Consider the following 23,067-nt stretch of genomic DNA (forward strand, 5'->3'; position numbering starts at 1 on the left):
ATTGCGCAGGACATTCAGTCTCAGCTGGAAGGGCCAGAATATTTGAGCAAAGTCCCCACATCCTGCCAATCACCCTCCTACAGAAGGATACTGCCTAACGTATGTTTCATATGAAATGTTCTGTCTTAAATCTTATAGATATCCCAGCTTTCCTATTCTGTCCTGGAAGAGATGTATTCTGTCCTGGAAGAGATGGGCGTGAGGGAAAATGGTTTGGACTCAATTTCTACAGACCAACTCTGTCTTCTTGTACTACGGCTCAGATGTCTAAAGATCTGGTTCTTATTATCAGCATTGCTAAAGCATTAGAAGACACCAACTGGGGAAATACTAGGGCGATTTCACAATTTCTCAGGAATTCATGTTTCCCAATTTACAACTTGAGCCAGAGGAGTGCTTTTGTTTGGGTCTCTGTGTGTGAAAGTTTGGTGAAACCTAAGTACTGGCTCCTCCCTCAATAGTGTTATTTTTGTTTACTACACAACATAAGAAACACGCTCTCCTCAAACCTACTGCGAGTCCAGTGAAAGGAAGAATATATTTGCACTTAATCAGTGCATAAAGAGATCCAGTCTTTATCGGAGAAATACTTCAATCATAGTGATTAAGTGTAAAGTCTGTTTAATGACTTACAGATTTCATACTTAGATTTCAATTCTATGTTAGTGTTTTCTGCCAAACTCGTAGTGATCTTACATTCTTTTGCTAGAGAGTGGTAAGAAGTAGTAAAAAAAAAAATAATAATAGTCATTTATGTGATCATCTAAGATCATTTACTGACATATTTTAAAAAGGTCATACTGTTACCTTCTTTTATGTAATAAAATCTTACATAATCATTTCAGAATTTGGAAAAAACCCACTTGTTTCAGAATACTAGAAATAAATGCTACACTTAGATTTTCTTAGTTTATATTTGTGTTTTAAGTAAAAATGGTAAACAAAAATGGAAAGAATGGGAGTCTATAAAATTGTAAGTATAAATATAATTTCCCATGCCTCTAGATGTATATAATTAAGGTGAACTGACTTAAGACAAAATCATTTAAAAATTAAAATATAGACTACTCTTGCTTATTTTTATCTTAACTAGGTTGGAGTTGACATTTTTGCTTAGGCAAAACTACATTTCATAAGACAAAATTTCCTAATGATTTCTGTGTATTGTAAAATATTATGGTTAGTTCACTCTGAGGGTAAAGGTCACTTTCATAAACTTGCCTATTTCTTGGAAAACTCCTGCCACTACATATATGTTCAAGAAGCATTTCATCTATAGTATATATGAAATATCTAAAGGATAAAACGTAAGCTTTTCTATACACCTTTATTTTCATCAAGAATATGTTTCTCATAGACCATTTTTCTTATGGTTCTGTATGTTATAGCTTAAGTACAAGACTGAAATAATGATACACATAGCATTCATTTGTAAAACTTAAACTGAGGTGATAAAGCCAAGGTTTCCGAAAGGATCAAAAAGAAACAATGTTTATGGTATTGCATGACATTCTAGTTGTGTTAAATGCAGGTGCCAATAATATTGCTCATATTTAACATTCTCAGCTAACACATTTCTGAATCCTTCTGCACACTAGAGAGTATCCTGTTGACACCACTGTGAGTCTTGCTTGAAAGAAAATAAATTCACAGAGCCCAGTTGCTGCTTACCGTCTAAAACTCAGGGCAACTGAATCATGGTGGCACCGTGCACCAACAAGGAGCAGACTGAAGTGTGTGATGTTGCTGGGCATCTGTGTGACATGTGCTGGTGCTCCAGCCTTACATTCCCATCCTAAGTGCTCGGTTATAAACCTCAGAGCAGTCCTCTGATCCAGAGGGAACACTGTGATTGTCTGCTTAACCTGGGTGACACACAAGATGACCCAGAGAGAAGACATGTAATGCAGTGTCTATTGAACCTGGTCCACACTCGGAGAAATCTCTGGACCAAAGGAGTTAATTTTTCATTTACAGTTGATTTTCTCTTACCACAATAAATATTCCAAATTCTCAAGTATATAACCTTGTGTTTAGATACTTCTGTATGATTATGAAGGAAGATGGTCGAAGAATTTGGGAAAAATGATGTGCTTTTCCATGTTTATCTTACTCTTAATGCAATTTTAGTTAAAGTGGTTAAGATTATTCGTTAGTTAGCATAATCACAATAAAGATCTTAAGAGGGCCTCAGGCATGAGTGGACAATCTTAGGACACATAGTATATGTAGGATGATGGAAAGACTGGAATAGAACCGGAGCACTATTTTTTTATCTGTAAGAAAACAATATGACATCTAATCATTCCTTGGAGCCATTTATTCTTTCCTAAGACACCTGAAGTCTTTGAATATTCTCAACATGTTGTCAGATCTGAAAAGTACAAGAAGTGGCATTGACCCAGAATCTATTATAGTCAAAGCAGTAAGATGGAACTCAAGAAATACCTGAGTTCAGCCTTATTTCCTCAATAGTTTCTCTAATGAAAATACCTTTAAATGAGTGTAACCAGAAGAACCTGAGAAATGAACACAATTTTAGAACAAAACCAACTGTTTTTATTTGATATAAAAATGTCTTACCTCTGTGGAATATAGAACATATGTTGGGGAGGCGGCTTATAAAGAACTCCCTCATACACAGGCCACAGCCCACTTAAGATTCTGAAGAGAGAGCTTTTCCCACAGCCATTGGGACCAGTTATCAAAAGATGCATTCCTTCTTCTACCTAAGGTCAGAAATAAAATATTATAAGCTGCAATATTTAATAATTATTTCATCTGGTAGCATTTAGAAATTAGCTTTAAAAAAAAGTATCTAGTCATATGACAATCTTGGATAGCAAAGACAGAAAATAAAATATATCAGGATTGGAACTTCAAGTTTAACTTTGGCTATTCTCTGAAGCTAAAAGTATCATAAAATAATTAATTGCAAAAAATAAATATTTTTGAAAAGAACATTGGCTCTCTAACACTTCAACTGAGATATTTTAAATATACACACATATAGAGAAATTAACTACACATGAAAGAAAATCTAATCATAAGATTTAAATTAAAATTAGATTTTTAAACTTATATTACTAATTAAACATACAAAATCTAATACAACTGAAAGTTGAATATTCTAAAAAGCACATTTATCCAAGGACCCAGCTGAGTTCTTAATTTTTATATAAGTGTCTGAAATGCTGCAAAATCATAAAAACACAAAATTAGAGAGAAAATATTATTCTGTCTGGTTCATTCACAGATGTAAAAATTATATGCTTATGAAACCAAGGCAGAGGAAAACAAGGGAACTATAGTGTAGCATATACCTAGAGCTGACCTTAAACACATAGAGTCAAGTCTCCATATTCAGGACTCCACTTCTGAGGAGTCAGCCAACTGAGGATTGAAAATATGTGAAGAAAAGAAACCTTGCATCTGTATCAAATATGTACAGAATCTTTTTCTGTATAAGATTACCCAACTGAATGTTATCAGACTTGGGGATCATGTATCCCATCCCTTAAAGATATTTAGGAAGAATGTTTACACATAAAATAGTCACCCTCTATATAAGTGGAGATCATATCCATATATTATTCATTCATAAAACAAGTTCACTTATTAATCACTAATCAGAAGTTCTCCTTTGTCATTTGTCTTAGTTTTCTACTAAAATTAAACAGACTTCATAACTTTGTATTCTGTTTGGTAGGGTGGAGAGGTTGCCTTCCTATCAGACTTGCAGGGCACCACATGAGCAAAAAGCAGGAATGCAGCTTTCAAATTTGATTTGTTTTATAATAAGTGATCCAAAAATTAAGATGAGAGGATGAGAGATAGAAATCTACAGGATGTCTGTTTATGCATATGTCTTTCCATTAAATAGAGGATGTCTACGCATATATCTTTCCATTGAATGGGATGTCTATGCATGTGTTTCCATTGAATAGAAGCTGTCTGTACATGTCTTTCCATTGAATGCATACAAACATCCAAGTTCCCAATGTGTGGAAGACACATTGCCAAAAGTCAAAGACAAAGGTGAATTGCTAGTATCCCAGAATGTCTTAGGAGAAACTACAAAGAATGAGCTCCGCCTTGTTTCTTCTCTTCCACTAGACTTCTTGATAGTGGATGAATAATTTGATAAATGCCCGGGTCCCATCCAAAAGAGTTTTGAAAGGTACATGCCACAGTGAGTAGTACATTCATAAAATGTTTTTAAAATATCAATTCCCATCAAGAGCTCTTTTTCACATTAATATTTTCCTAACATAACATCTCAGAAAATTCTGATAATATTTTCTTAACATAACTTCTCAGTAAAGACCGAGTATGAGGAAAAGAAAATCTCATACTTTGGATTTTTCCCCCATAAATAAGTGATAATTTTAATTTTGAAGATCATCAAAATGATGAGTATCGTTTTCCTTAAAAAGTGTATATTTGCCAATCAATACTAAAGAAACACAACTTTTTTTGTCCTATTGGTGGGAGATTAGAATTAAAACACACATTCTGAAAACAAAAGTAATAGCAAACAGTATGTTATAACAATGTACATCTTCATAGTATGTTAAAAAACTCTTCAAGACTCTCCCACTAGATTGCTTATTTTATAAAAGAGACTTAGCTCTGAGTTTTTCTTCAGTGTAAGATGGTTCTATAGAGCCATATTTAGAATGCGGCAACATTGAAGCTTTGTCATCTATTTATTTAAAAATTAAAGCAATGAGAATGAGTAACATGTTAGTTAAACTGAGCAAAATAACAACAAAACCAGTTTTTGTTACATTGTTTTGCAGACTGAGGACTGAACTCAAGCTTTGTCTGCTAGGTAAGCACTTTATCCACTTAGCTACACCCATAGCTTAAATTGCTGAACTATTAATAGAAAACAGAATATTACATATTTACAATGAGTAGCTAATTGGTACTCTTATCATATCCTAATAATAAAAATCACTCTACAGGCTTATAATCGAATAATAGACCCTGACCAAACAATTTCTCTTCAATTTATTAACAGGATTTCCCTGTGTTCAACACATCTCAGCCTCCTTTCAACTTTCAATAAGCCTGTTGTTCAATTGCAAGTATATATCAAATAACTGAGACTAGGCTAAAGTCTACTCCAAAATCATTAGTATTATGATCTTTATAATTTGAACGGAGACTAATCATGCCTTTAATAGAACATAGCTCAGCTGACTTTATTATAGTTCACACAGTTTAAATCTGAAATGTCTTCCACGGGATCACGTGTTGGTCACCAAGTCTCCAATTTCTGGTACATTTTGGAAGGTGGTGGAAAGCCTCAGATATGAGTCCTACTTGGAGGAAGTAGGAATGTGTCCTTGGGCCATATCTTGGCCTAACACAAATTCTCTTTCTCTATTTGCTGCCAAGTTTGCAGTAAGGACCCATCTTTCAACATGTTCCTGGCACATGTTCAGGTGTGCCTCACTCCCAAAGGCTTGCGATAGCTCAGTCCCAAATAAATTCCCTGGAACAAGGAGCCAACTAAATTCTTCCTTTTATGTTATCAGTGTACTGGCACATTGACATAAATAATTAATACAGTCCGTCAGCCATTTTATACTTAGTGTAACATGTATGATTTCATCTCATAAACCTTTAAACCAGGGCCTTGGGTTTACAAAGTGTTGTTGGGTTGTTTTTTTTTTTTTTTGTTTTGTTTTTGTTTTTTGTACTTAAGATACAGGATATTAAATAAATTATTTTCAACAGAATCAGAAATGGGAGTTGAATCCATGAATCTTCTAATCATTTAAAGTTAAAATTAAAGTTAGAAAACGTGTGTTAGTAAAACTGAATTTGATAGTGATCTTTGGAGAAAGATAATATTTCAGAAGGCATGTAAAAGTATAGTCATATATTTCTTAACAACCTGTATAAAAAGTTAAAATTCTTTCCCAGATATTAATTTCTGAGATGTTCTCCTGTTTCCACATAGCTGTGTTGAATGTCTCTCAGTGTTCTGTAATTTGATTTTCAATCTGACACCAAAGCAGGAGAGATCATGGTTCTCTTTTTGCTCTGCTTTCTGAGGGAGTTACTGCTTCTGCAACTGAGCCACTGTGCATACCTTTTGGACTTCCCCTTTCCACATGCTCCTCTCCAAGTATTTTACATAAGGTACATGAATTCTGAGTTGTTTTGTATTAGTGTGAGGCCAACAATCAGAAGATTCTTGAATATCATCTTACTTTGAAGTTTAGCCTGGAAGCCACCACTTCTCCCGCTGGTGTAATTATGGGGACATTTTCACAAATGATTCCATGATCCACATCAATAACTGTTCCTATAATCAAGGAACAGTTTAAGTTACAAAGGCTATCTCATTACTTCTAATTAACTGGAAGAATAATACAACAGAATGGGTAAACTCAATTATAAAAATAATTCACACCAGTAAATCATAGAAAAAATATACATGAGTTTAATTTAATATCTCTATGATTTTAATCTATTTAAAGAGACTTTCTGATAAAATAATTTTATAATCAAGTATCAATATCTCTATCCTAGTAGATATAAACTATATCTGATATGACTTAGTCACACCGTTTAGAGTTAGTCTGTTCCCCTATTTCCCACAAGATAAAAAAGCACACTGTTGCAAGAATGGAATCAAGAAGTGAAATAGTTCAATAATGATAAACATTTAGAAACCCAGAATAATGAGGAACAATATGGCACTAGCACTATTTATTAGTTCAAAATTTAAAAGCAGACAGTTCGCTCAGCCATTTGTGCTGTCAGCAAATACAATACAAACAATTTCCTGAGATTAAGTTTCCTGTTTTCTTAGGGCTCCAAGATTCCTCACTGCCACTCCAACTGCAACACTAACACAGACACTGCTGTTTAAATATGTAAATAACGTTCGTCATTTAAATACTAGTTTCTTGTAACTACTGTCATTTAAATACTAGTTTCTTGTAACTACTAAAAGCTCTTTCCTAAAGAAGAAACCTTTAGTTCTTTTCATAAAATGACAATCACCTGTAAGGAAAATGGAAAAACAACAAACCAAACAAACAAAGCAATGCAAACCCAAACCCTGAAGTGAATTACCTTTGATGGCCAGGGTGTCGCTGAGGGATTGCTTGGAGCTACCTCCATTCTTGCTATCGTTTTCTGACTCCTGAGTGACAGTTCTCTTATAAATTCCTCTCTTCACTTCATCGAAGACCCAGAACATATTGTATACTCTAGCAGTATAGCCCGCTAGTTCAGTGATCTAAAATCAACATATAAAGAATGAGTTAATAGAGCCATGATAGTCGACATATTTTTTTAAAAAAGTGTACTATATAAACTTTTTTTAGAAAAATTTTTAAATTTGTTTACTTATTTACTTTATGCATATGAGTACACCACCATTGCTCTCTTCAGACACACCACAAGAGGGCATCGGATCCCATTACAGATGGTTGTGAGCCACCATGTGGTTTCTGAGAATTGAACTCAGGATCTCTGGAAGAGCAGTCAGTGCTCTTGACCACTGAGCCATTTCTCCAGCCCTGTGTAAACTTCTTGATTTGTTGCTAAAGATTCTACTTTATTACGTATGACAAAAAATACTCCCAATATATCAGACGACTGAAGGGAAGAGTAGCAAGGGCCGTAGTGCGGACAGTAAAGGAAGGCATAGGTTGATTTACTTTAGTGTTCAACGTGAAATGAGAAGCTCTTAATGAGTCATGAGGGTCTTTTAGTCACATTTTTTGATTTGACTCTCTTTATATTTGTTTTTGTTGGTTAGTTTCTTTGTTTTTGATTTCGAGTATCACTACGTAGTTCGGACTGGCCTTAGACTTACAGAGCTCTGCCTGTCCCGCATCCAAGTCCTAGGATTAAAAGCATGTGTTGCCATTTATTACCCCATCCCCTCATTCTATCTAAAATAAATTATCAGGCTGTGTATCTGCCTTAGAGGTCTAAGATTGATCTAGCATACATGAAGCTGCCCTGGGTTCATGCCTCCATGGATACGCAGAATTATTCAAAAACGTGAAACAGAACAATGACACTAGTTCTAATTCTATTTACCGGTTAAATTTTCAAAAGTGAACAACTCATTCAGCTATATGTGTTGTCTCCAAATATAATCTGAAGCATTTTCCCTAAGCGTAAGTAGCATCAGTGAGCCTGTGTGTTTAGGCACATGTGGATATGAATATCACAAATAGCAGAAAAATACTTTTCTCCCCCTTATTTATAAATGAATGTTTCTAAGTCAAATATTGCCAAAGTCCCTGCTTGGGCAGAGGAACATATGTGCTAGAGGGCACTGGTTGCAAAAGTGAGCCTGGTCAGAGGCGTCTGGCACCTTCTCACTATCAGCCCCACATTCTGGCTTCTTTCTGAGCCAGATGTAGTTTAAATGCTCAAGGAAAACTATAAATACATGATTGTTTTTCTAGCTAAGATTATAAGATCTTTTAGTTCACAGAGCTCTGCAGAACGATGCCTTGCTCCGGTTCTGCCAGCTGTCCATCTGGGGCAAGCTCCTGCTGTTTTTCGATTATGCATGAACAGCTTGCTTTCAGGGGGGCTGTGAAAGGTGACTCGTCTTATCCATATCATTTGCCCCAGCAAAAGAACTGGGAACCTGACACCAATAAGTACGCATGTCTCCTCCTAACTGTCATCTGTAGGTTAACCCACAGATGCAGGCAGATGGCTGCTGAGATCTTTCTGTGTAAAGCTTAACCTATAATGAATGGGTGCTAGTGTTACAGGCCTTTGACTGAAGGGAAAGCTGTAATTTGACCATTTATTGGTGTATTTTGATGTTATGGCTATCTAAAGGATGACTTCTGAGATGTTATCTGAAAGAAAGTCTTGAGCTATTAAGTAGAAGCAAAGGGAGGGATGGTTTAACAAAATGCAGACATAAAAGAAACGTGGGTGTCTTAGGATTTCTACTGACGTGGTAAAACAGCATAACCAAAGGCAACCTGAGGAGGAGAGGGGTTATTTCATTTTATAGCTCATGGGTCACACTCCATCACTGAGGGGAAGCCAGGGCAGAAGTCACGGCAGGAAGTGAAGCCGAGGCCATGAAGGAATGATGCTCCCAGGTTTGCTCCCAGGCATGCTCAGTGTACTTTCTTATACAGCCCAGGACCTGCTCTGGAGTAACCGGTGGCACTGCCCACCCACAGCGGCCTAGGCCTTCCACAGCAAGTGTTAACCAATATGGTACTCCACACAGACTTGCCTACAAGCCAGTCTGAGTGTAGGCACTGTCTAAATTAAGTTTCCCTCTTTCTACTTATGGCCAGCTTGGTGTCGGGTTGACAAAAATCAAGCAGCACATTGGGCAAACATAAATATTGGCATTGAAAAATAAAAGACTAAGGTTACTGAGAGATTCAAAATGAGCAGGAAGCAATGGGTAAGTAGACTAGGGTGGATACAGGAGTGTCTAAGAGTATAAGACTGGAATGCTTTGGGACACCAGGGGTTTGTGGTAGATTCCTGAATGAAGAGGAGGAAGCTCCGCTCCCCGAGAGCTGGTAGAGAAGACACAGTGATTTCTTTTCTTGTCTTAGAAGCTCAGGGCTTCTAAGAGTGAGCATTCTTACATTCAAAGCATAAGAAGTCGGGATAAATAAAGTCATTTTTATCATCAGAGATAATCTAGAAGGGTTAGGTGGTAGTCCTGTGACATAGCATGTTGTGATGTGAGATGGGTAATGTTTTTTGTCCTTTAATTTTAATAATAATTAAAATAATAATAATAGCTATAATAATAATTTAAATATTAAAATTAACTACATGGAAAAATTTGTTCCCAAAGCTAAGTCCCCAGGTGGTTAAAATTACCGTTTGAATTTTTAAAATATGAGTATTTTTAATAAGTGGCACTGAACCATTAGTTTTATGGTGAAATATGAAATCCAATTCCATAGATCAGTTCTGAAAGAAACTTCAGAAACTTTGAAGTCATATCATACTCTGTGGTACTCTAGCAATTCATTTGGCTTTATTATCTACAAAACTAATTAATAGAATTTTAGAAATATCCGAATTGCCCAGCCATTTTGATCTTAACCTAGTTGTAGCTACAGGTCTTTTTTCATTATTCTTTGAAAAACTACTTCTTAGCCACATACCTAAGTATTAGAATGGATAGTAGCAATACAAAGATGTGTAGGATGGCTCCTGCTCTCAGAGAGCCCAGGGTCCGGATCAGGGGAAGAAGCCTATTGTAGTAATGTGAGAGAGATAGAGAAGCCCATCCGGATGCTTCAAAGGTGGCGAGAAGAAGTGGAGTCATGCTACTGGCGAGACATCATCAGTGTAGGATGAACAAAGCTTGCAAGATATACAGCTGGTGTTATTCACTAACACCCATCGAGTGTTGAAACGCGTTGGCCTAGGCACCTCACATTATGAACTTTCAACACCCTACAAAATCATTATTGTCACGACTCCAATTTACAAGTACAAAAACAGGGATACGGACAAACAGGAAGCTGGAGGAGATCACGTGACTTGTAAACGATGAGTGGAACTGACGCATGGCCTCTCGAGGCCACACAAAAGCGATTCCTTCCCCCGCCTTCATTTAAAAGCGAAATCATGCTTGTAAGTAGGAATAACAGAATAACAGAACCCTCACTTCAGAGTTGCTTCCCTTGACATCAATTATACTCTTGGCAGTTTTGAGGAGGGGGGAAGGGGAAGAAACTTGTTTCTAAAATTGTTGTGCATATTTCATAATTTACACTTTGCTTTATTTTCAAATGTATTCATATTTTAAGCAAATTTGCAAGAAATAAAAATACCTCTTTGTATGAAGACATAATCCTTTCAATTGCATCAGCTCCAGAGGCCAATAAGTTCCGGGCAGTGGTAAAGGCCTCTGTCCGATCGCTAACCATAGCCTGCTTTGGACCATCCTCCAGATCTACGAGAAAATCACAGAACTATTGAGGTTTGTCCTCAAATTGCTGTCTTATTTTATACCAATTAAATAATGGCTAAAATAACAATATTTCATAACCATCAGCAGTTTCCTAAAACTATACTTTTTTATTATATTATTAAATATAACTACATGTGTTAGCTTTTATTAGAATTTTCCTTCTGTCTATTTTTTTAGAACAAAAGTTAGCACAAATAAATCAATTAGGTTATTTCATTCAGCTTCCTTTGCACTTTTCCTGTACCCACGCTCTTGCTAACTATGAAAACTGTGTAACAAACTCTCCTGACATTCTCAGTCCAAGTGCTCACTTGAGGTGGCTGCAACAGTGACTGCGTGCCTCTGTGTGGGTGTGTGGACCCAAGTTTGGATTTCCTGTACCCCTACTGTTTAAAAACACCTGGGCACAGTGCTCACTTTAGCATCGGAGGAACAGGAGGCTCTCAAGCTCCCTGGCCAGCCAGCAAAAATCAATGAGCCTCAGGTTTAAAAGAAGAAGAAAGGCGGCAAAGAGGCTGCTGCTGAGATGGTTCAGTGGGTACAATCACTTGCTACCAAGCCTAATTCCTGAGTTTGATCCCCAGAACCTACACGGTAGGAGACAACCAACTCCCAAAAGCTGCCTTCTTACCACCACAGGCATGATGCAGTACAGATGTGCCCGCATTCATACATACACAGGGACACACCCAGTAATAAATCTATGTATACACATATGATATTTTAAAATAGTAAAACATATTATTTTAAAAATTAAAAGTAAACAAAGAATAATAGTGGAGAGTTATCTCAACAGATGCCTGACATTGAATTCTGGTCTTTATATGCATGCACCGGTATGCACCCATGCACTCAGATGCACACATGCACAGACTCATTCAAACATGTATATATATATATATATGTATGTATATATATATATACCATGTGCCCACACACTTATACCAACCTATTAACAAGCATACAGAAAACATATGGTATGGTTTCTTTAACAGGAATTTGAACAGCTTTGGCCCTAATAATGTTGATATTTTTCTCCTTTCCCACACACGTATCAGTCTGTAGCTCCGCTGAATCACTGACAGGCCCTTCTCTGTCAGTCCTTTGGAGTTTACACATTTGATTCTTCTCTCTCTATAACCCGAACTGTCCTAGTCTTGTGATCCTCAGCTTCAGCCTCCTGGGTTCTGGAGTTACAGGTGTAGTAAATGCTTGCCTCTACTTTCAAAATATACGTAAATGCAAAATGAGATTCACTTAACAATAAGAGAAATCCAGGGGATTCTCAACCAGCTACTGAAATAGTGAGTTCCACTTGAGCTAAAACTAAGAAAAGGCTTAGGTTTTGGCCATCTGGCTAACCTGATTTCTGGATTTTATGAATGTGGGTTAAAAGGGGTTTGGCCTTTCACTGGTACAAATCAATTGCACGGAGGGATAAAGGTTGATATGGAATTATTGCTTCCATGTTGCTTTGGCAGATTAATGCTTTCTGGGTTTGCTTCATGCTTTTAGCAGTAAAATAAATATCTTCCCACAGTGTGTAACTTTTAAACTGCCCTGTTCTTTTGTAGGCCGCACGGAAGCAGGTGCCAGTAACTTTAGTCCTGCCTGTAGCCGTCAACTGCCTGACCTCTCTGATAAGGGCAGACTGCTTAGTGTCGCATAGGAACCCATGGTTTAAACTGCTCACCTATTCATTTCTCAGCACAATTTGATTCTTTGGTGGAGAACAAAGTCACCCTAACACATTTTCCTCTGAAATCTGCCTTTCTCTTAGTACAAAGAAAGGGATACATAGCCTTAAAATAATAAACAGAAGAATAATCAAATTCTAGGATGTTTCCACTTCAGTGATTAGCTCATCAGTTCCTCCTGTCAATTTACAGAGCAAGTTTCAATGTGGTGACTGTGGTCACATCAGGAGTTACATAGTGTCTCTATCCCTAGGGCTCCTATGTGAATTTAGACAATCCAGGAGCTCTAGATTAGAGGCTCTGAGGCCCTCTTCTGAAGGGAAAAAAACAGTATGCTTCTAGAAGTAATTTTTGTTTTAAGTATAAATAGCCTATCCTAACCATGAACATTCACTTGGCGTTGTAAAGGGGTGATGACCTAGGACAATCTACAACAGAGCTGCTTATCTTTTTCACCCATGGATAAAAATCATACAGCTTCGTTCTCCAAACCCAGTGCTTCTCAACCTTCTGAATGTTGTGACCCTTCAATACAGTTCCTCATGTCATGGTGACCCTCCATCAGAAAATTATTTTCCTTGCTACTACTGTAATTTTGATACTGATATGAATTATATGTAAATATTGGATATGCAGGGTATCGGATAGGTGATCCCTGTGAAAGGTCATTCAGTCCCAAAGGGGTCGTGTTGAGAAACACTGACCCAAACAGCTCCTACTTCTGACTTCCTAGTTCCTTGCTCCTTTCAGCAACATTAAAGATACCAGCAAATGGCCACTAATCACTTCACCTGAGCAGGCAGCACACTAAGCTTCGTTTTGAGCCTTGGGGCAAACCTGTGAAGTTCCCCTAGTTTGAATAGGAGGGGTTTGAACCACAGGAACGAAGAATGACGTTCACAGGGCCACTTGTAAGCAGAACGGTCTGTATTTAAGCCCAAGGACTCTCATTCCAGAGATGACAGAAATATATTAAGAGCTGACGAGAGCAAACACTTGACTTCTTACTACTTACAAAGCACACGATTTCAAAGCATACCTGCACATTATAACTTCACAGCAGCTCGGAATGATGCGTACTGTTATCCACACAGTCAAGAAAACTAAGGTCTATACATTTATATAGTCCTCCCAAAGCTTGGTTAACTGTTCCATCAGGCCAAGGTTACTCCTCCTCTCTTTCTGTCCCCACCCCATACCCATTTTCCTCTTGCAATTATTCACCCTCTTTTTCCCTTTGCTACTCTGTTTTGTCCTTGGAAACTTTTAATATATATAATAATTACATATAATCATATTACATATTATATTATTAATTATATATTATTACTAATTATTATATTATATATCATATTATTATATTATATATTAATAACTCTGTGTGTGTGTGTGTGTGTGTGTGTGTGTGTATTTTTGAGACAGGGTTCCTCTATATAGCCCTGGCTGTTCTGGAACTCACTCTGTAGACCAGACTGGCCTTGAACTCACAAATCTGCCTGCCTCTGCCTCCCAAGTGCTGGGATTAAAAGCGTGTGCCACCACTGCCCAGCTTATTATATATTTTAATTATGTTATGTATGTGGGGACAGGTGAGTACGTACGTGTGAGGAGAGCTGCTGCCCATGCAGACCAGAAAAGGAACCTTGGAACTAGAAATTCTCACATATGTAAGCCACTCAATAGAGGTGTTGGAACTAATCCTCAGTTCCCTGTAAGGGCAGCCAGTACTCTCAGCCACTGGGCTGTGACTCAGCCATCCATTCACTCAGAGCTCCCTCTCCCAACCCCCACATTCCCTCTCTGCCACTGCCACCTCCATCCCTGCCACTTTCTTATGCCTTGAAATATAGTATCATGCAATTATTTTATCTGTAACACAAGAGGCAACTAAGGGATTAAGTTTATGTTATATGTATTTTCTGAGACAAGGTCTTTTCTACGTAGCCCTAGTTGTCCTGGAGCTCCCTTTGTAGATCCAGGATGTTCGGGGACTCTTAGAAATCCATCTGCCTCTCCCTCCATAGTTCTGGGATTAAAGGATTGCACCACCACACCACCACACCACCACACCTGGGCTTACATGAAAATGTGAGACTAGATTAGAGAATATGGCGTGTAATTCCTAGACCTGAAACCTGAAACTGATATCAGTATGTGAAAAAAGTTATTTTCACTGAGTGAAATGATATTTTCACTTGGATAGGTCACCAGAAGTCAAATATATTTAGCAGCCTGAGCACATGTTCACACATAGCAACTTTTCATTTCTCCAGACTTTGAAACATTCTCATGTATCATTCTGCAGATGGTCCTTTGTCTTCTGCTGGGATTTTCAGTTGCCCACATCTACCAGATGTTCTTTGGAATGAGCTTTACATGCTACTTTGTTTCACTACCAATTGAATCATCAGATGTTTTTTTCGCCTGCTATTGTCAGCTTTATTTTTAGACACCTCATTACCTCTTGGTAAGTGAGCTAGTTAGTTTCACAGCATACATGTTTACTTCTTACTAACCTCTGAGGGGTTAATTTGTCACCATTAATAGCTGCATTTTTTTTCTATTCTGTGTGTATTACACGAGGGGTTTCTAATAAGACCAAACACTGCCAACGACATTGTATTATAGTCTTCTGTGGGTATTATATCTAATGTGGATTAGATAGGGAAGCTTTTGATGATTGTTATTAGTTTAAGAAATAACTTTTCAATTTATATTTTGCCAATTTCTCAGCAAATCTTAAGGGTGTGCATTTCTCAGTGTCTTCTTTCTTTTACTGTAAACACTCTTTTGGAAAAGTAGTTCTTTCTTTACAAAAGGATTTTTGTCTTGAATACTAAGAATACCTTTTACAGTAGAAATTTAAAATGATATCTTGGTAAATCTGAACACATAAAAACGGATAAAATTTAATTTCCACACTTCCTATTTGGCAGTTTACTTGTGGAGTATATTTATTATGGTGTTAGTGCTGTCCACAAAGAAGTACCGACAGGTCACAGTTCCCCTAAATGAACATATTTAGCTTAATAATGATTTAAATGAACTTTTTGCCAAAATAAAAGTAAACTAAACCACTAATGTAACTTTAAAAATAAAAATATTATATTGTCACTTGTTTATTACCTTAATCTAAACAATAGCCATTAAGACTTAATTATATGTAAACAACTATAAAAGACTCCAAATTATTCCAAGTGTTGTCTTTTGTTTTTTAATAACAACTACCACAAATCAGGTACAGCTATGTCCTTCATAAGCAACTCTGTGCGAAGTCTCACAAACCCCTCCAAAATAGCCTTTCCAGTTTTACTTTTCCAGAAGAGGGAAGCAAGGCTTGGGAGAGCTGGATGTGACTAAGAGGGTCTCTGTGGGAATCACTGGGGCCAGGTTTGAAATCAAACTCTGTTTCTCTCAAAACTCTGCTTTAGGCTCAGTCTTAAATGTTTGATCGAGTAGTTTCTAAAGAGGGGGGATATTTTATTTTTGGAGAACAGAAAATCCTCCTTCATCAAGTACAGCCATTCTTTCTCATCTGTGGAGGATGGGGAGGCTGGTTCAGGGACCCTGAAGAGTCTGAGATCTATCTGTGGCAAGTTGCTTAGAGAAGCCACTGTAGTGATTTCAGGGTTTATATCACCCCATGTTCTTTAAATAACTCCAGATTATCTGCAATCCTTCATGTGATGCAAAGGCTATGGAAATAGTTGTTACAGTGAGTTCTGCAGAGAATAAAAGGTATGTGTTTGTCATGGACAGATTTTCTTTGCTTTTGCTTTAGACTCCAATTTCTGCTCTGCACTTGGCTAAATTCTTGACTATGAAACTATGGAAGCTGAACTCTAACTGTAACCCTTTTATTCCTGCCAGTAAAGATTGAAACTTTCATACAGAAAGAGCACCACAACATTGTCTCTCTTGCCCTTACCTTTCTTAGTTATACCCAACGAAAAAAAGTGTTGGTAAAAACTGTAGAGACAGTGATAGGTTCGAATTATGTAACAGATAAGCCCCATCACCTAAACATCATCAAATCATGTCATAGGAAGATGGCAATACTACTACAAATAGAGGAGAACCCATTCCATGATGCTTACACGTACCCTGAGATAACATTTCTGATCATCTAAAGTAGCCAATCAGCTTTCAAATCACAAATCAGGACAAATTCAGTTATAGAAAACTGATATGCTTAATCCTCTGGATGTTAAGAACAAACCATGAGGTTTGCTTATGCCATACTCTTTCTGAAAATAACTGATTTGATTTGTGATTAGATGTAAACTGAAAAGTCATTGGTCAGTATACGGTGTCACAGACCTCCTTGGTAAGGTCCCTTGACCTCTGTTGCTTCTTTCATACTGGTGGCCTGATGATTGAATATTAAAACTGTCACTGTTTCTGAGTACAAGCAACAGCAGGTATTAGCTGTCCACACAGTAACACATGGAACACGCAGTGGCATCTTCAAGAGAAACAACGTTAAACGCATATTTAAGATTAAGCATGAGTGTCATTACCGCCATCTGCAAAGCCCGTAGCAGTGATAATGGGGACAGCCACCATGATCAGGCCACAGCTGCTCCACACGTACTTCATCAAGAACTGCTCTATCATGATGTACCATAAACGCTTGGATAAAATCAGGTTCATCTGGGAAGCTAAAGCCTTGTAACATTTCTGCAGCTGCTTCATTTCTACCTAAAAAGGGAGAAAAAGATAAGAATGAATCCAGCATGAGCTATGGAAATAAACATTGTCATTGCTGAAGATTCTCTTTCATGATGTAGATATGCAATTTTCCTGTATTTAGTATAGTCACTGTTGATATAGTTCTACAACTAATGAATGTGACTAGATATTAGAATTAGTTATAATTTAGTATTACTTAAGAAACACTTTATCTAGTAAATATAACATTATTTGAAATACACATGAGTGAGACAGGATCATAGATAGCTCAGTGTTAGAACACTAGCCTATTGCTATTATACATAAGGCGTTGGGTATAATTCTCAACAATTAGACAGAGAAAGACAGGTAGAGAGAGGGATGTTATACTTAAATACTTTATGAAGATACAAGTAAGCATTGTTAAACTTCATTCTCGAGAACACCAAAAATATCTGAAAACAAACAAAACATGTATAACTAGACTAATTTGAATTGGCTCAGTTTCCCAGGTTTTGTCTTTTAAGTGAGGAATCTACTAATTTACACTGAGCTCAATGCTTAAAAAAAAAAAAGCAAATCAGGACACAACACACAAGGCAAATTCCAGGTAGGAATAGAGGTCCTAAATTAGTTTAGATTTTTTCCTTTGGATTGCTTCTGCTATTGAGAAAGAAATAATGATAATTCTTGATGCTTTAAAAGGAACATCATTCTGCTTGGTAATTAAAAAAATATTTTTAAATACTTCTCTCTATATTGCCAAACCATTGATAGTGTATTTCAGATGTTTCTACCCCCAATTTATATCATACTCAACATTCTGAAGCCACTATAATACACTACAATTTTACATAACTGGGCTAATTATTCAACTGTTGAAGATCTGTAGCATTTAAAAATAGCACTCTAGTGCTCCTTCCTACTTCCGTCCTCGCTAATCTTAGTTTTTACTTCTCTCCTAGGCAAAATTTAATTATCTCTGTCAAAATTATGTCCTCAGCATGAGCTAAAAGTAAAGGAAATGCGATTTCATTAGACACTCCTCTGCATTTCTTAATCCGCACACTTCCATTGATCAGTCTTGCAAAATTGCCCCAACTGTTTTCTCTTTGAAAGCAGTTATCAGCCCCCTGAACACAAAAAAACAACAAAGGACACTTCCCTAACATCTCCATCTCATTCCAAAAGAGGTTTACTCTTAGTTTCCAAATGTGCATTTTCTTCACAATGAAAATGAACCCTTCACCAAGTTAGTACTTACGCTTTAAGAAAATGTCTCTGAGCTCATTCATTACAGTCATACTGGAGTAACAGAGGCTATGTAGATCACTTAAAAAAGAACAGGCATGCTCATGAAACTTCAAAAAAGTTTGGACTCTCTAATTCTCTAATGGCTGGTGATATAGAGGGCTTGTGTATTTGAGCACGATTTAGCTACCAGAGGACTGTAAGATGCTCAGAATGTGGGTCTGTCAACAAGACAACAGATGGTATCTAGCAGAGCAGTGGCTGCTTGAACAGTCTCTCATTTCACCCGATACTTTAACGTCTGTCTGTCTTACCTTATGTCCTCTGTAGAAGGCAATTTCTTCCACATTGGCTATGATTCTGGAGTGAACATACCGCAAGTAGCCTTTCCTATGGGCTTCTTCTGCCACCAGCGTACCAAATTTGGGCGAGCAAGCTTTCAGTACTTTAGCAGTGGCGTACACCACAAGTCCTGCTAGCAGGGTGGGCCCGATGGGGCTTGCTCCTCTGGACGTAGCTGTCCGGATGAGAGTATAGGAAGTTAGGATTACATCTAAAATAGGTTTGGTAAGGTTGGAATACAGGTGAGCCACAGATTGCGAGAACATCATAATGTCTTCCGTAAGAGACTGGTCAGGGTTTGCCAACCTCCCATCCATATTTATCACCTTATAATAAGTCTGATTTGCAAAATAGGTTTCATAAGCATGGTCTACTAAGCGAGTTCTGAAGGCCAATGCCAGTTTGCACTCCAGGTACCTGATAGCACTGTTGACAAAGGTAGCGGGGATAGCAATCATAAGCCACTTGATTAATTTGATGATGAAAGTCCGAGGCTTCTTTTCCACGATGCTTTTCACGATTTTCCCATCCAAACCAGCCACATAGATAGACAGAAATGTTCTTGAGATTAGAGCCACCGAGTGGAGGCAGAGCCACCCCGTTTCAGTGGTCACAAGTTTTGGAAAGAGGATTTTCCGAAGTTCAAGTAGCTGTTTGAAAAAATCTGCATTTAGTCCAGGCGCAGGTTTTTTACAGATGATCTCCGTGCAATGCAGTATTTCTCTGTTCTCTGCAGGCGGGTAATCTGCTTTCGCCTTCCTGTGGCCAGGCTGCTTTAAACGCTTGCCAACGATGGGATAGAGGGTTTTCAGAGCATATGCCGCAGCCACCAGGCAGGCAGCCCTTTTAGCAGCACCGGCTCTGGTCCATTTCACCCGATAGGCTGCTGCATTTAGCATGTGTATCATTTTTCCAGCTACACAAATGGGTTTCTTTAAAAAGAATTCGTTTTAAAAGCTCATGCTCCACGGAAAGCCCAGCAAACGTTTCAGAAAACACCACAGCCTCCCATGCTCTGCAGCTTGTCTTCTTTACTCTTATTTTGTTCTTCAGTGACGGATGCAGCAAAGCTCAAACTCCACCGCATCCACCGGGGGCGAGTCCCTCAGCAGCCAGAGCTGGCCAGGCTCCACCCACAGGCTTCTCATTGGCTGCGTGGGCGGTGAGACCCTAGACTCCTCGCCTCTTCCCTTTGAACCTTAAAAATGAAGAGAGAGCCAAAACAAATCCTTTACTTAAACTGGAGTTCAGAGAGTTAAATATCTATTTCTGGAGAGGTCGATTGAGGTCAGCTGCTGGAGAACAAACCTTCCCTTAGAGCTACTGAGCATGCTCAGCGTCACTTAGAAACCCTCAGAAGTTTCAGAATATACATCCCGTCTCTAAGATTTCTACAAAGGGGCAGGGCAGAGGGAAGGAGGGATTGCAGCAGCGTTAATGAGCCCAGAGAGAAAGAACCAGCGAGAGGAGGGTGGAGCCTTAAGAGGATTAACGGAACTGGCCAAGGGAAAGGAGTCACACCAGAGTGATAAGAGCGAGAGCCAGAAAACAAAATAGCAAACACATATCCTTAAGAATGCTTTGTTGAGAAGATGTCGTCCTTCCACCCCTCCCTTCCGCCCTTCGCCCTTGTTTCGATTTTCTCAGATATTCGCAGAACCTATTAGATAGGTTGCTATTTAGGGTGTCCCTTGTAAATAAACTGGAGGCAAGCTTGTGCACTACAGAAAACAGAGAAAACACCCAGAGCTCTTCCCCCAGACTCCTCTGCACTAACTTGTCCCGATAATAAAATTCTTTCTGCTCCATGATTATATTTAGCAATGTTATCTGACACATTAATATTTGTTTATAAAGTGACTTAAAAAATCTTCCTTGTGTTTTTGTTTGGAGGTAATGTAGCCCTATAATAAGAATTTAATCAGCTAGGAATTGAGCTGGGATTTGATGATGGAAAATAATTTTTTGGGATGCATTTCTTCAAGACATTTTTTTCCTTCAAGTTTTTCTTTAGGCTCAGAGATAATCTGCTGGCTTCTTCCTATGAAGGTTTTTTTTTATTATTATTGTATACTAAAAACCAAGAATGTTTAAAAATTATTCACATTCCCAGTGGAAGACTTAACGATCAATAATCAAGCAAAACTTTGCATATTTTTAAAAACTTGTAGGTTTTTTTTGAAGGCAATGCAAAGGTAGTTTTGCATGATAGAGCCTTTTTCTGCTCCTCTCTTCTATTTTCACAACCACTGACTTATCCTGAAGGTGTGCATTTAATCCAGAGCCCAGCATAGTTAAGTTAGAACTGCTCATTTTAACCTGCCAGTGTTAAAAGGCCCTTAAGCTAAGAATCATTTTATACTAAGGCCTTACTGTCCACAGACTCTTCCTTTAGATCCTTCCGCGGTAGTTCCAGGGCAGTACTGTACTTCGACACCTGCACTTCTGTCCTGAATCAGCTTCATATGGATCATGCCGTAATGAAGAAGCGAAAGATAGCTACATGGTGGTTGTGACATCACACAACTGGTCACTTCTGTGTTTGCTACTAGTCCTCTCTGTGCTTCAGCTTTTCCGTCTGCCTGTAAAATGAGAACAGTGGTATTCTATGAAGTAGGTGTAGACATTAAACAAAATAGTCAAATTGCTTAAAGAAACATTGTGTATAGAAGTCTGCAAACCTCTGTGCTAGAACATGAGCCCTTATATTGAGTGATCTTTATTGTTCATTGGCATGAGACAAAGAATTGCCTTTACTAAGAATGTTTTTTAAAAACAGTATTCTTTTAATAAGAATTCTTTTATTCTTTTAAGCTCTTTGGTATACATATTTAAATCTAAGATACAGAGATGATTTATTTGCATCCAACTCAACAGATTTACCAATATATGAATGACAAATATCTTTGGTATACGAACATATTAGCAGACTCAACCAATGTTGTTAAGACTCCCTGGGCTGCCAATTAATACATCTACAGAATATCTCCTGCATGTAGGGCCCAGGAACATCAGGGTAGAGTGGTGGGAAGATTGGAAGAGTCAGAAGGCCAGAAAAATCTGTGTGAAACTTTGTCTCCTAGAAATAACAGGGAAGCTTCCCTCAAGACCCTTTAACTGCATAGCTGCTTAAACAGGACCAGGACCAGGGCCAACATGACACCAGAAGCCATGCAAATATGGAAGTAGAACTCTTAAGAAGACCCTACTCCTAGACAAATACTGCAGGCAACTAAGGAGAGCTAAGAACGGGAGAAATAGGCTTCCCTAGGGATGAAGGAGACCCCTAACTGGTCACCCCATACTAAGTGCTCACCCATGAACTCCTATACATACAAGGAACACTAAATGGACACAGTAGGTTTTGTTTATATACTTATGCAAGTGTGTATATGTGTGTGTGCATGCGTGTATGCATGTGCACCCATGTACAGGTGTATGTATGTATATGTAACAATAACAAAAAAAAGAGGCCACAAATTTAAGAAGCAATTGCAGGATATAGGAGGAGTTGGAGGGATGAAATGTTTGGTGGGGATGTAATTATATTTTAACATAAAAAATTAAAAATAATAAAGGACTTTCTGGGATGTTGTGTGGTTTTGTGTTTGCCCAGTGTGCTTGAAGCATTGAGGTTTTTGATTCTCAACACTGGGCAAGGGATTGATTTTTCTAAGCCCAAATGTGGAGATCAAGGAGTCATAATAGTTATTGACAAAATATTTTATTTCTTGGATCGTGCTATTGGTGCATGAAAAAAATAAGACACTTTTACACACATATAACTAAATCATTTATGTCACATCTTCTGGTAGCTAAACTTAGCAGGGTTAACTGCAGCTGGAAAGGACAGGGGCAGGATATACCTCACTGAGGTTAATGGCAGGATGTTCATTCAGGCTGAATGACTAGGTTAGAGAGCAGCTGGCAGTTGAAGGAAATAGCATTCATCACTAGAAAACAAGAGGCAGCCATATCAGAGAAAGGACGGCAAGCAGGAAATCTAGGTTGAAGGAACATTAAAGATGTAAGCTCATGTAGGCTCATGTATTTGAATGCTTGGTCACCAGGGAGTGGCACTGTTAGATGTGGCCTTGTTAGAGGAAGTATGTCACCGGGATGAGTTTTAAGGTTTCAAATGCT

The 23,067-nt window shown here is 37.9% G+C and overlaps 1 protein-coding gene across 1 annotated transcript in view; it reads right to left on the minus strand.

The window, feature by feature from the left end:
* The window catches only part of Abcd2 (ATP binding cassette subfamily D member 2), a 44,495-nt gene extending 24,264 nt beyond the window's left edge, over positions 1-20,231 (minus strand). The window contains exons 1-6 of the mRNA XM_052161288.1: positions 18,897-20,231; positions 17,181-17,361; positions 10,824-10,945; positions 7,099-7,264; positions 6,228-6,322; positions 2,584-2,729 (exon numbers count right to left, since the gene is read on the minus strand). Coding sequence (XP_052017248.1) covers positions 2,584-2,729; positions 6,228-6,322; positions 7,099-7,264; positions 10,824-10,945; positions 17,181-17,361; positions 18,897-19,832 — 1,646 coding nt within the window. The 5' untranslated portion in view covers positions 19,833-20,231. The remainder of the gene's footprint in view (positions 1-2,583; positions 2,730-6,227; positions 6,323-7,098; positions 7,265-10,823; positions 10,946-17,180; positions 17,362-18,896) is intronic.
* Positions 20,232-23,067: the final 2,836 nt, after the last annotated feature.

This window comes from Apodemus sylvaticus, chromosome 17 (genome assembly GCF_947179515.1).
Source record: "Apodemus sylvaticus chromosome 17, mApoSyl1.1, whole genome shotgun sequence".
NCBI lineage: Eukaryota > Metazoa > Chordata > Mammalia > Rodentia > Muridae > Apodemus > Apodemus sylvaticus.